General features: G+C 38.6%; 1 protein-coding gene across 3 annotated transcripts in view; it reads left to right on the forward strand.

Annotated features, from left to right (window-relative positions):
- Window positions 1-13856, forward strand: part of PLEKHG1 (pleckstrin homology and RhoGEF domain containing G1) — a 141799-nt gene that overhangs the window by 120163 nt on the left and 7780 nt on the right. For all 3 annotated transcript variants that reach the window (XM_085310779.1, XM_085310787.1, XM_085310795.1), the window contains 12 exons: window positions 696-742; window positions 1096-1246; window positions 2247-2378; window positions 4723-4905; window positions 4990-5085; window positions 5191-5277; window positions 7560-7593; window positions 8787-8882; window positions 10062-10100; window positions 10643-10665; window positions 11572-11790; window positions 13387-13503. In XM_085310779.1, the coding sequence (XP_085166905.1) occupies window positions 696-742; window positions 1096-1246; window positions 2247-2378; window positions 4723-4905; window positions 4990-5085; window positions 5191-5277; window positions 7560-7593; window positions 8787-8882; window positions 10062-10100; window positions 10643-10665; window positions 11572-11790; window positions 13387-13503 (1224 nt within the window). The remainder of the gene's footprint in view (window positions 1-695; window positions 743-1095; window positions 1247-2246; window positions 2379-4722; window positions 4906-4989; window positions 5086-5190; window positions 5278-7559; window positions 7594-8786; window positions 8883-10061; window positions 10101-10642; window positions 10666-11571; window positions 11791-13386; window positions 13504-13856) is intronic.

Below are 13856 nucleotides of genomic sequence, written 5' to 3' on the forward strand. Positions count from 1 at the left end.
GARGTTTATCTCATTTAGGAGGTTTCTGCTTGTCACGTACACACTGCTCCTAAGGGATCCACAAAAGGTGACTGATGAGAGTAACTACTGTCAGTGACTACTGTCTGTGGGTTTAAATGTGCTCTACAATGTTTCACTAGAAATTTCCTTCTTAGGAAAGCTTTTAGGGGCCTTGCAAATCAGAAGAAGTTAAAAAGTAGAACTATAAGAGCTAAATATAAATGGAATTGAAGGTTTTGAGTGGGAACTGAAGACACTGAACTACAGAGACTACAAGAGTTGTTTTTAAGGTATACCAGAAAATCAGTGAAAAAGGCAGAATATACACAGGAAAAAAAAGATTAAAAGAAATATAGATCACTGGGCAGTGTATTTCTTTGCATGTGGAAGCTCGTAGGAAAAAAATTAGCTTTGGTTGATGTTTCTCAAGAGTGYAGCAACTTGAAGCGTAATAGGTATTTCAGAGACTGTTTACCTGGACAGATAGAGAGATGTGAGCTCAGGTATGTGGTCAGGAGGTGGGAAAAGGAAGTGATCAAAAATGCTCTTGGTCCATCAACAGGGGAGYGGTTAGAGGATAATCAGAATAATAGCAGCAACAGTACTGCTAAAATTCCATTACCAAACAAAATATGTTTGATATTTGTATTGTTTTGACAAAATCTGAATCTGAAAACCTTTTTCTCCCCATGCAGAGTGAAGATTTCCACATATATACACAGTACTGCACCAACTACCCAAGGTAGAAATTCTGAGTTCCCTTTCTCAATATGTCCCTTGGCATGTGTATGTGATGAGAGTTTCAGCCCACTCAACAAAACAAAACAAAACAACTCCTACTCCCCTTACAAACTTGGGGGGAGGGACATGGATTTCACTTTTTTTCTTTAGCTTACAATGAAAAGCAAAAAAAATGGAAGATGCTCATCTGAAGGCTTATTTTCTTCATTGCCACAATGGCCTTATTCTGCAGTGCTCCGAATAGATTGGATTAGGAACCTGTTGCCCCTTTTACAAGGAAAGAAATAAACAATTCTTGACTTTATCTACAGACCTGTGGAGACAATGTGTTCTAAAGATGTTTGATATTTTCAGGTCAGTAGCTGTGTTAACAGAGTGCATGAGGAACAAGATGCTGGCTAAGTTCTTTAGAGAACGGCAAGAAGCTCTACAACACTCTTTGCCCCTGGGCTCCTATCTCTTAAAACCTGTCCAGCGAATCCTCAAGTACCATCTACTTTTGCACGTAAGCATTCATTAGAAATACCTTCCGTTAAAGGCTGCAGCACTTCTGTTTTCCTGTCTSTATTACCAGACTTGGCGGTTGGAGCAATTCTGTATTTTCACTCAGTCTTTTCTGAGTATTCAGTTTTTACATATGGAGACTCTTTGTATTTCTGTCACTTCGTAACATATGCATGCATTCTACACGAGGGATATGGCAGTTGTTTTAGAGGCATAGAATTGATCTGTGCGTCCAARTAATTACTATTTTTTTAAAAGGAAAAGCAGGTCTGTAGTTTTGAAGTTGTTTGGGAGATTATTGTTATGAATAAACAGTTTTCTATAAAAATTTATTGTTTCAATGAAAAACAGTATCTTTCCACATGTTGCAATGCTGGGGGTGGTGGAAAGAAGAAATAAATACATATAAACACYCCTGATTGGTAAGATTTTTGTGGGGAGGAATGATTGAGGAAGTGGGAACTCTTTCCACAGCCAGTGAATTGAGTTAAGCAACAGTTTTGGAAATTCCTGCTTTATTGTTAATGTTTTCCACACATATGTTTCCTATTACAGAGTCGTGTTCTAGTGAAGTGTAAAGACACTGATCTTTATTTAAAATGTCTGGTGCTTTTCTTCTCTCCAACTTTAATGCAATGCCCTGTATAATTTCATCAGTATTTTTTAAGCGTAGAGATACATTCCATGTTTTCAGAAAGACATTAAATGTTGTCTGAAAAGATCTCTTTCCTTCAGTGTGCCTTGCTCTTTCTTGCATCTGTGTTCACATCAGCTTCCGGATGAGTAACAAACTGACCAAGAAGGCTTTGCTTCGTCAGTCTTCTTGTGTTAACCAAATCGGTAACAACCCGCAATAATGTTTTAAAAAAAAAAAAAGGTAGAAATGGCACATTTGTGTGATTTTGATGCAAAGACAACATAGTACAGATAAAGGTGCAGTCAGTATTATATCTGATTGGAAAATTTATATGGAAATAATTGGATTTTTTTTTCTATCTTAGGAAATAGAAAACCACCTTGACAAGGACACTGAAGGCTATGATGTGGTGCTAGACGCCATAGACACAATGCAGAGAGTGGCATGGCATATAAATGACATGAAGAGGAAACATGAGCATGCCATCAGGCTTCAAGTAAGTTCCCAAAGAGATTTTACTGGTGTTTCTTTGAGTTGTTTCTGTCGATAGACATGCCATCAGCATTTTTTTAGTTTATCTTTTCTTTTTATCTTTTGTCAGTCATAATTCAGGCTGCTGTTAGGTATGCCTCTGGCTGTTTGATCTTAAAAAGCATGGTCATAGCTGCTGCAGGAAAATCTCAGAAATCTCTGCCCTACAAGCAGCATCCTGTAAAGCATTTATTCTGCAGTAATATGGAACATAAGATAACTTTCCTTTCTTCCTTTCCCTCAATTGTACACCACTGCTGTACAACCCTAGGGCATGTCTTTGTTCAGAAATCCTGTGGTTTCCTATTTCTCCTTCTTGTGCTGGTTAATTTTGTTTTGAGACATTTCTTGTGCTTCTATTTGTTGAAGTACGTCCCTCTTGGGCTACTGAGAGCTTGTTATCAGTTGCTTTATGAAAAGTATAAACCTAGAAATACGCTATTTAGAAAAAGGCTAACTTCACTTCAGATGAAGGAGCTCTTGAGGAAAAAAAAAAAAAAAAAAAGCTATTCTGAGTAATTTTTGTCATCAAGAGCTAGCTATTTTGTAGTATTTTTACAGAACCATCAGTCTGGTCCAAACTTCCCAGTGAGTCACCGTTTTACATTCACATTTTCATTAGTAGTCTTCTTGTTACTTTAAGAAAATTGCTGTTTTTAGTATCTAGAAAGTAGCAAGCAGTAGGCTTACATCATTTCTGAAATCTATGTCATGTTTATTCCTTTATTTCTTTTTAAAATAAATGGTGTGCATTGGCCCTTATTCTTTTGTTTATATATAGGGGAACAGGGTTACACTTGATAGTGCCTTGCCTGCAGCAGTGTAAGCTTTGCCACATATTGCTGGAAACACATACTAATGCCTTTTAGAATTGTTTGCTGTAAATCAGAATAATTGTAACCAGTAATACTTAGCAATAAAGAGGGTCAAAGGCTTTTGAATAAGTGAATTTTGTAATTTATTGAGCAGAGCTGGCAAACAAATGGAGTTGTGGAAAATCTTTTTGTTCATGGTTACTCCTTTTAACAGTAAAGTCTGCTTCTGTAGTCATAAGCATAGGTCTTCTGTGAGCAGTCACACTGCCGTTTGTCTGCAGTTCTGCAAGAATTGTGGCAGCAGTTCCTCCACAGTCTTCCTCAAAGTGGTGAAATCAATCACTGTGCTGTATGTTCACTTGCTTACAAGTGCCTGGAGAGATCTGATCCAATACAACTTTTTCCATTACTTATATATATTCTTTTTATAGCAGTCTTGTGTATAGCCCAAAGAATGCTGCTGTATGCATTTGTTTTTTTCCAGTGTGCACTTTATGCTTCAAATATACTGACAAGTTTTTGTAGCTGAATATGATACTAAAGAGTTATGTCCTGGAGAGACCAGCCTAGGACCTGGAAATTTGGCCCTGCTTTGCTGACACTGCCAGGGTAAATGTCAGATGGACTTTCTTAAAGACTGCCTGACTTAAGGTTCAGTCTGCTCTTAGAGCTTGCGGCACCAGGCGTAAATCGTATGTCTCYGCCAGTGACAAAAAAGACAAGCAGCTGAAGGAAACAAGAACAGTCATAACAAAGTAACACAGATTTGTAAAGTTCTTACATGTTTCTCCATTTTTAAGTGATAAATAGGTGAGAAATATTTATGATATGTATATGAATCGTTAACAATACAAATAAATCTCAGCATCTTCAAATGATCAGTTGGTCAGATCACTCCATGTCCTTTAGTCTTCTGGGAAACATCTCTTCTATCTGAATGCCTTACAGAGACACCATCTATGATGAGTCTACAAGGCACAGAGATAAGATTACAATTCATCTAGTTGGGGACCACACAACTTCAAGAGGGAGGAAGGGAAACATTAAGAGGGATTCTTAGGGACAAGCATGGGAGAGAGGACCAGGCATGAAAGACTGATGACTGACTTGGAGTCAGTTCTCGATCACCATGGGTCAAGGGATATGGGTTTGTGCTGCTTCTCTGCACTCTGCCCTGGGGAGCTCAGTGCTCTTCGCTCGGTCTACACAGAAGTAACCAGAATATGTTAGGAGAGCATGTTAGTCTGGGCTTAGCATTGGTCCTGGAGGCACCTGGCTGCAGTTTTTTTGCACCACACCTAGCAACCTTAGTACCTTTATGRGATGACTTTATACCATTTACCACTGCTAACCTTTGTGATGACTTTGTGATGACTTTATACTGCTGACCATTCTATGGGACTTGGAATGGGCACAGCAGACTGGCTTTTGAAACTTCATTTAAATAAAGATGATGCCTGGAATGAACTTTGGTTGTTCTTCACTCTGTTGCAGGAGATACAAAGTTTACTCACTAACTGGAAAGGACCAGACCTCACGAGTTATGGGGAGCTGGTGCTGGAAGGAACTTTCCGCATTCAGCGAGCCAAAAACGAGCGCACGTTGTTCCTCTTTGACAAGCTGCTGCTCATTACAAAAAAGAGAGACGAAATGTTTACATACAAAGCTCACATATTGGTATGTCATAAAGCAAGTTGTAATGTGCTGTCTCCAGATCTCCTTGAAACCCCTCCATGACTCACATTTTTGCCTCTGTTGCAGTGTGGGAATCTTATGCTTGTTGAGGTAATACCAAAGGAACCACTTAGCTTTAGCGTCTTCCACTACAAAAATCCCAAAATGCAGCATACTGTCCAGGTATGACTGACTTCCCTGCCCTGTGGATAGCATGATGGCCATGTGTCATTCCTGACCTGCATATTTCAGAAATGCATTTTCTCATGTTGTTACAATTTTTAACAGGCAAAGTCACAGCAAGAAAAACGCCTTTGGATTCTTCACTTGAAGAGATTAATTCTAGAAAATCATCCTGCTAAGATTCCTGCCAAGGTAAAAAGAAAAAAAATCCCCAGCAAAAAGCATACCTTCTCGAATGTATGTGTAAATCCAGACACTGTTACTKGGTGCAAGATACATGGCAAATTCGATTCCAGGTGTTCTCTTCAGTGATTGATTAATACAATTTTTTTGCAATGTCTTCAGAAGTTCTTTAGAATTAAYAGTAAAGATTCATTAAAAGCACCTAGTGGGGTTGATACAGGAAAAGAATTTACCTGGGTTATCAGCATCCCTGTCCATTTGGATTTGCCCACTGAAATATAAATAACAGAGATGAAACTCCAGAAAGCTTTAGTATAAGAGCAACCAACCTTTGCTTGAAGCTGCCTGCCTGCACACCACTGGGATGCAGTAACCGCAGCATGTGAAGATGTTGCCAAACTACTTTTGACGGGCTTGGATCCATAGCAGTGAAGTCAGTGGCAGCTCATGCTTCACTTTACAAATACATGCATCCATCCTAGACCTGAGATACTTAGTTGGGACACCTGGTCTCTTTCTGTGAGATACCTAGCAAGCTTTATACCATAGAAAATGAGTCACAGTTGTGAATTTCATAACAATTTTCAGGTACCCCCTAGGATCTCAGTTGTCTGCTAGTGTCATGTTCATAGCTGTGATATCTAGGATGTCTTGTCCTTTTTAGAAAAAAAAAATCTTATCTTGGACCTCTGGACAACATCTTGGGTGATGTTTCCCAGTGTAACTCCTTGTGCCTCTGGAATGATGAGTCACTCACAGTATCCTAGTTAACTCCTGCCATGATACAACTACCACTGATTCCTGTGGAAACAGGATTTTTTYTGGTTTTGTGCTAACACTTTTCCTAAGTTTTATGTTGTCATGGCTAAAAATTTGTTACCTGTCACTGGCATAGACAGTGGTATATTGACTGTAATATTTTCAACAGTTCAATGAAAAGGACAGAACAGAGCACTAGCAGTAGCTATTAGTAATTCTTTTCTTTCTTACAGTTTTGTGTCATCAGAGTTTATCAGCAATACAATATTTATATAACATCTCTGTTTACAATGAAAATACTTGTTGCTGTTTGATTTTAGTAAGATACTATAGCATGAATTTAGTTTTATCAAGGTTCTCATTACTTGCTAAGGTATTTATTTAAATATGAAAAACAATATGTAACCCAAATACATCATAATGCTGTTTGCAGATTGAAAAATCACTTGACTTAAGAACAGAAAAGCCTAATAAAATCATTAAAATTATCTGCACAAACATTTTAAYATATGCTTATGTGTCACATCATTACACATCAAGCTTATAGCCTTGATACTTCACTCTTCGTAGTGTTTGGGGGATTTAATGATAGTCCACATGTGACACCTAATGGAAAACAACTGAACTGCACTTAGAGAAAGACAAGCAGGTTCTCTAGGCTATTTTGTTTTACTTTATTTTCTTTCTTATTGTCTGATATGCCTGGTAAGGAAAAATAAGTAGGAAGCAATCATGATTATTATTCAGGTTCAACCTAATACAAACGWAATAATATMTTTTTCTTAATAAGTGTTTCTTAGGAGAGCTCTCAAAGGAAGCAAGGTTGCTTCCTTGTAATAGTTTTTGCCTTTGCTTAAAAACCTTAAAGAAATAATTTGGAGGGTTCTGATTGCGGCCAACTATTTTAGAATTGCAAAATAATAAAGGAGATAAGCTATGTGATTTTTCAGGGAGGAGATGTTCCATGAGTCACTAACAACTTGCTTGAAAAGTATTTGTGATTCCCAGAAGGTATGGTCAATATAGTGCCAATCCCAGCTGAATACGAGAGGCTTATGGGTAGCTCTAAATTCTGGGCCTGGATGGGAGTTCTCTGGAGGTTCATGTCCCCACAGAGGAGAACCAGAGCCCACAGCATCATCTCAGCACAGCCCCTCGTTTTCACAGAGTCAGCAATCCCCATCACTCTGTCCTCTGAAAATTTCTCATCCCAGTGGGTGCCCCAGCTGCGCACTGCTGCGCTCACACTGACAGAATGGTAGTGGGTAAGCAAGGTGGAGCAGTGATGTGCACTGAACAGCTGATGATGTCCTGGAAGTTAATCTAGTAGACTATTACCTGCAAAACATTTGTCCACATATGTATRTATGTGTTATACAGAAAGAGACAAACAAACTGCACTAACACTATTTATTAATTCACAGCTTATTGTCTGTATATAAACTGCCTTCTCTCTGTAATGTGCAACCTAATTTATCCATCTAGGTGTAGTTTAACCTCTTTGTACGCTATTTTTTTTTTTTCTCTTTCAGGCCAAACAGGCAATTTTAGAAATGGATGCCATACGTAAGTTGTTTTTCTTTCCCACACACACTTTCATTAAAAAACAAATTAATAGAAATATCTTTAACGCTTCATGCATAACTGTTGTTTTCCTCTAAGATGCAAAAAGGCTGGGCTTATGTTCCTTGAATTATGTTGCCAGAAAAAAATAATTGCGTGCAGATCCTGTGGAACTCTATAAGCACTGGGTTGACCTGCCACCAACAGGATATGTCTCACAGTTAGCAAGGAAGAGGCACGTTAACCCATCTGTAAATGCTGGCCCTTATGTTTTGCTTATTCCAYGCTGACTAAACATACAATCTTCCCAGTCTCTGCAGCAAAAGCTCCTTCTGGCTAGGACCAGCTGAAGGGCGAGGAATAAGTAATGCAGCTTGAAGCCTTGAGCACTTTTACAACTTCCTCGTGCTGGCAGGCCTGCAGCTGGGGGACGGGGAGGGCAGCTGCTGGCTGCTTATCACCCTGATACGCCTATGTGGAAGTGGAGCTCAGCACCTCTGTGGTGGTGTGGGTGGCTGCCCTCTGTCTACTGGCAGTCTAATTAGGTGCAGTAGTTGAATTCATGCTATGGCAGAAAGCAACTGCAGCTGAGGAGCAGCCCTGCTGAAACCCAGCAGGGTTGTGGTTGCCCTAAGTCTGATGAGTTTGTGTGTGTCCCGGGAGCCAGGATTGGAAGGGCCACATGACGGTGCTGTCTTGCATCTGAATCCGGTCCCGCCTGCACCATCCCTTCCATTCGRTCTTTGGTTTGCCACCTTTCTTGGCGCTTGCCATGCTAGCTCTTCTTGTTGTCGGCAATCCCTAGCAGTGCAGGGAAGTGAGAACAGCCTTAAAATATGAATGCTGAAGGAAGGCTCAGTGCAAAGCAGGATTGKTTTTTATTTACATAGTTATTGTCCCAGAGAATGGGTTAGGAAAACTCCGCTGAGAAACTGGCTAACAATTAAATGCGATGGTGCATAAATGTTGCTGGGTTAGCAATCCAGAGCAAGGCATAACTACATGGGTGAAGTGTTTCCACAGCTAAGTGGTAACACCCTACAACAGCGCTGCTCGCTTATTCTGCACCGAGCTCTGATGAAGTGCCACTATGTGAGTCATAAAGGGAAGGGAAGATGGCACAGCCTCCAAAGAGAGCTGCTGAGACGTGCAGAAAAACACCCTGTTTTATACCGATGCCTCTGCTTGTCTCGCAGATCATCCAGGCTTCCATTATAGCCCCGAGGGAGAAATGAAGTCATCATACCATCCTAAGGAAGGCACTACTCCACACCGAGTGAGAAGGAAATCAGGTGAATAAACTCCTTTCCATCAAGATGACAAGAGGGAAAAAAAGTAGGATTGTTTAGGACTTGGCTGAGGTTRAGTGCACAGAATTGGTCCTTTTCCTGCACTCTGCTCAGATTTTACAGAGCACAATATGGGTGGAGGATCCTGTTAAACTGTTATTTGTGTGATTTTACATAGTGTTTGTATTTCGTTTCGTGGATGTACATTCCTAAATGGTGGATGAATAGAGAACAGTTGGCACTTTCTGATGGATAAAGAATGCAAAGCAAGCTAATTAAATTATTTAAATCTGACTTGTTTTCCCCGAGTAATTACTGTCTCAGAAGTGGTTCCATCCTGATTACTATAAAACATGATTGCTATCTCTGTTTACTATAGTGTCTGCCTTATGAAAGATAGATTTGACAGATAGTAATGTTGGCTTCTTTTTTTTCCTAGCTCTAACAAACATCCATAATTACAATTATTCCTCTTCTGAAGCCATTACAAATATCCGTGTAGTTGGAGTGACTTTACATTGCCATTGCTTTGTTCCCTTTTCRGCTATCTAAATATACTGTTTATGCAGAATGACTCACGGTTCATGACAGCACAAATGTAGTGATTTATCATATAGCAGAGTTTGTCTCTGAAGAGCAGTTGGGTTTTATTCGGGCATCCTCTCTGTTTCTAAGATGAAAGATTCTGTTGGTGCTGTTTTGCCTGTAAAAGGAATGCCACAAAATACTGATTAAATGTCCTCCTCTGAGTGTTGAGCTACTTTGCTCTTATAGCACTGCTAAGCTGCCAGTATCTCATATATATTTCTAATCTGAATATAGGAAATCTCCGGCAACTTATAGCAATGCTTTAGATGAGGACTGAGTCTTTGAAAGTGAGAATCTTAGCGTGAGATTAAAACTTAAATACRTGGTTGTGTGGTGGTGGTGGTGGGAGGAGGGCGTTGCTATTCCTTTACACACGTGCACCTTGGGAACAGTTGTAGATTTAACACTTCAACAAATGAAGCCCTTTCCTCTGAGAATCTGAGGAAACTAGATGATTAAGAAGTGTAAATCYAGCTGTCCTGCATGGATTCAGGAGCTTAACTTTTGGTATGCATGCTATAAAAAGTTGGCCAAGATGGCAGTACCTTTCTTTGGTATGCTGTGGTGTTTAAATGCTGTTACTGTCTTTTTCAGAACCCTCATCTAGAGCTCATAAAGTTCTGAAGTCAAATGGTAAGTTACTTTGCCTGCTACTTTGTTGTCCAAGTGTTTATATATTTTGCAAAATAAGTAAGCATGGATTTTCTTCTCTTACATATCTGTTTCAATCACATTTAGTGGATCTGTGCTGACTTACGTAAGCAGAATATTCTAGTTGTAGAATGTAACCCCAAACACATATTTGAGGAAAAAATAACCTGTGCGCAGAGAAAACAAAATTAGCATTTAAATCCTGATATCAATCACAATTTTTTGCTTTTCCACGATTGGGTTCTGATCTTGTAAATGTCCTTGTAACTGGTAACTGAATGTAAAGTGTTTTAGTCACTGAAGGTAGTTACCCATATTATGTAGGTGTTGCAAAATCACATCTTTAGGGGGAACTGTCATAAAGCCAATGTTGTCTCTGATTTATCAGAGACCCTCAATTGAATATTACAGTTGCATTTAATTCCTTTCGGGAATTCATAATTGGGATATTAATGTTGCATTAGAACAGTGGCATAGACTGACAGCAGTTCARGTACTCACTTATAATGTATTTATGTTTTCAGATATAAATGCAGATATGCAGAAGGTAAGCCTTTTTTTTTACATTTTATAATCTAGCACATTCAAAAGGCACCTGACTTTGATATTGGATTGGTTTTTAAGAAGGGAAACAAAAACATAATATTGTTTAGACTCTCCGATAAGATTGTTGAGATGAAAACAATAGAAATACAGCTAACTATTTCAGTAATATCTAATAAGGATAAATTGAGTGATCCATATATTCCTCTACTTTATAATACAGCACAATCAGTTCCTAATACTATATGGTACTTAAAAAATACTGCTACCGTCACAGAAGTTCTATGTAAAGATGATGTTTATTCTTTGGAAGATATTTTCTTTGTATTTATTAAATAAGAATATAAGAGTTTCAGCTTATTCTGATCTACCTGTCTATCTAAATATATATGTGTGTGTGTGTGTGTGTGTGTGTGTGTGTGTGTGTGTATATATATATATATATATAAATAAATAAATAAAATAGAACAAACCAGGCAGAGCCAATACAGCTTAAGCAGACTGAGCTGAGCACTTCCAACCTCTGCATTTTCCATAAGAATTTTTAATGAAGTTCCAATGCAGTTTGAAAGATTCATGTTGGATTTTGGGTCCTAGGCTTAGTTGGGATGGAACTTAAGGCAAGGAGAATGTATGAACAGGATACCCTACATATGACTTCACTGGGATGCCATAACACTGAAGACCATAAGTTTCTCACCTCGTTGTTTTTCCAGCTCCTTGTATTTCATGGAAGAATACTGTTTGTTTAAATTCTTTCCTCATATAGTACAGCTAACTGAATGTAGCTAAAACTGTGCTTTGGGGGCAAAGGTTTTTTGTGCTGAAGTTGGTTGCTTTGACTTCTAAAGTTAATGTAAACCTGTAAAATGGTATAATCTAAGTAATTTTTAATCAATGTTGTTTCAAGCGAATCAGTATCGAAGGAGCACTGTTATCACAAACTACCAAACTGGGATCAACCGAAGCCCTGCTGAATTCAAGGAAGAAAGGTTCRCTGGAACCCAGTGGGCTAGAGAGCCAATTTCAAGAGTCCAGTGAACCAGCCTACATCAGTGATCAAGATGAAAATCTCCACACTTCTACTACAGAACAGATTGATGCTGATGATGAAGAGGAGTCTGAACAGGTTAAAAACAAAACAAAAAAAATGAAACAAAATATCCCCTTCCATCATGGGGAGGATGGAAGATTTGAAGGGATTAAACTTGTTGGTAAAACTCAAGGAGACAGGAATGTCTTAGAAGTAAACTGCTTGCAGGTTCTCCTTACAGATGTGTCATTTGTTCATCACATGTTTTTCTCTTACATTGTAACAGAGGTGAAGTGAAATTAGCCCCTGTACAGAGCATGAGAGTATATGAAATCCCTACTGCTGAAACAAATTTTGCCTAGTTCTTTACAGGCCTCCAGCTTATTTTTGACAGAAAGCAATAGCTGTATTATTTTTAATTATTTTTAATCAGCTGCACAACTGGCTTTTCCTTGTTTCTCCRGCTGGCATTTTGAAAGAAATATACTTTTCTAGGCCAAACAAGGTCCTCAGGTCTTGAAAGCAGCAATGTGAATGTTAGGTTAAAATTCAGACAATGAAAGATGTGATGTGATGTCTCTAGAACAGTGATCTGTTGGCTGTGAACAGAAGTAAGTGTGCTGTAATATGAGCTGTGGTGAGTGGGATTTCAGAAAGAAAGAATCTTGATCATTTACTATTGCACAATYGTTGAACAGGTGGTAATTTCCCGCATGCTAAATGATGTTTACCCAGATACATGCTGTATGATGGAAGGTTAAAATTTCAATTTTGAAATGTGCATATATCAAAGAATCCAGATCTGCAATTTGTTGGGTTTAGTTTATGCTTATATAAACACTCAGCTCTCTAAGATGCTGGCATGAACATCTGAATACAGGGCTTGGACATCTTCCTCTAGTTGATCTGTTTTGTAAGTTGTCCAAAACCTAGTAGTAATTTTTTCTTTTTTTTTTGACGCTCACTGCACCATTCCTCTTTTGGAGTTACATTATTGAAATTGTGAATCTTTGATAAAATAGCATCTTGTATCAGTGAAGCATGGTGYCTTATAATTCACCCTCTTCCTGACATGAGGGAGTACAAAAGAATACTACCGTAAAACTGTGCAAGAGTAACTTAGTGCTTAATCGTAAATGCGGCAATGGTACTTTCTAAGATCCTCATATTAAGAACCATCTGCTCGGTTCCTCTTATGCATACTCTTCTCTCTGAATTACTTCGTACACTGCCCAACATGATGTTGTGGCTTTGTATTTTTCTGGAAAGTTAGATAACATCATATCTTCTAGCTTAGACTTCTTGCTGGTTTTCAGGACTCCAGGTGATGGTGAATCCATCCCTTTCCTGTTCAAATTTTAAAGGGGTTTTTTTTTGTTCATTTTTGATTTTCTCTGTGATTGCCTCCTTTTGCTATAACTTACTTTCTATATCTAAGTTATTGCACACAGACTGCATTCTTCCCCTTTTGGCAAGCTGTATGGATTGACTTAGTTAAACAAGTTATTGCAAAGCAAGTTTGCTAGACTCTAAATCATTGTTGCAGCACTGCTTTGACTACTCACTAGTATTTCATCCTTTATGTGTATACCTGACTTGTCTCTGCTCTTCTAGCAGCTAGTAATTCTTTTGAACAAAACTCTACAAAGAGATTTTAATATCCCTCCCTTACTCTGTTCTTTTAAATCACAGGGAGCACAACAAAATTCACTACARAAATCAAAAGGAGGAAGAAAAAGACTTAATAGTCAAGCTGCTGAAAATGTTGAAAAACGGAGAAGTGTTAATCTCAACAAATGTGAAATGCAGGTACTTTTTTTTTCCTTTCTATCTTGCTATCCATCATAGATATGTCAAAGAAATGCGTGTTTTTTTCTGGGTAGAAAGATGGGGCAGCTTCTGTTTATGTTGTACATTAATATTTGTATCACTGAGATATTTAGGGGGCAGGTTTAGCTCAGTTGGTTAGAGCGTGGTGCTGCTAATACCAAGGTCATGGGTTCAATGCCCCTATGGGCTATGCTGAGGRTTGGGCTGGATGATCTCCAGAGGTCCTGTCCAACCTTACCGTTCTATGATTCTATATCTGTATGTACTTCAAAGAGTATTCTCTTGAGGGGGGAAAAAAAAACTCTAGAAACAATTAACATCAACTTAAGCCA

The sequence above is a fragment of the Rhea americana genome, unplaced genomic scaffold, assembly GCF_003343005.1.
Source record: "Rhea americana isolate MKP2758 unplaced genomic scaffold, rheAme1 scaffold_108, whole genome shotgun sequence".
Classification (NCBI taxonomy): domain Eukaryota; kingdom Metazoa; phylum Chordata; class Aves; order Rheiformes; family Rheidae; genus Rhea; species Rhea americana.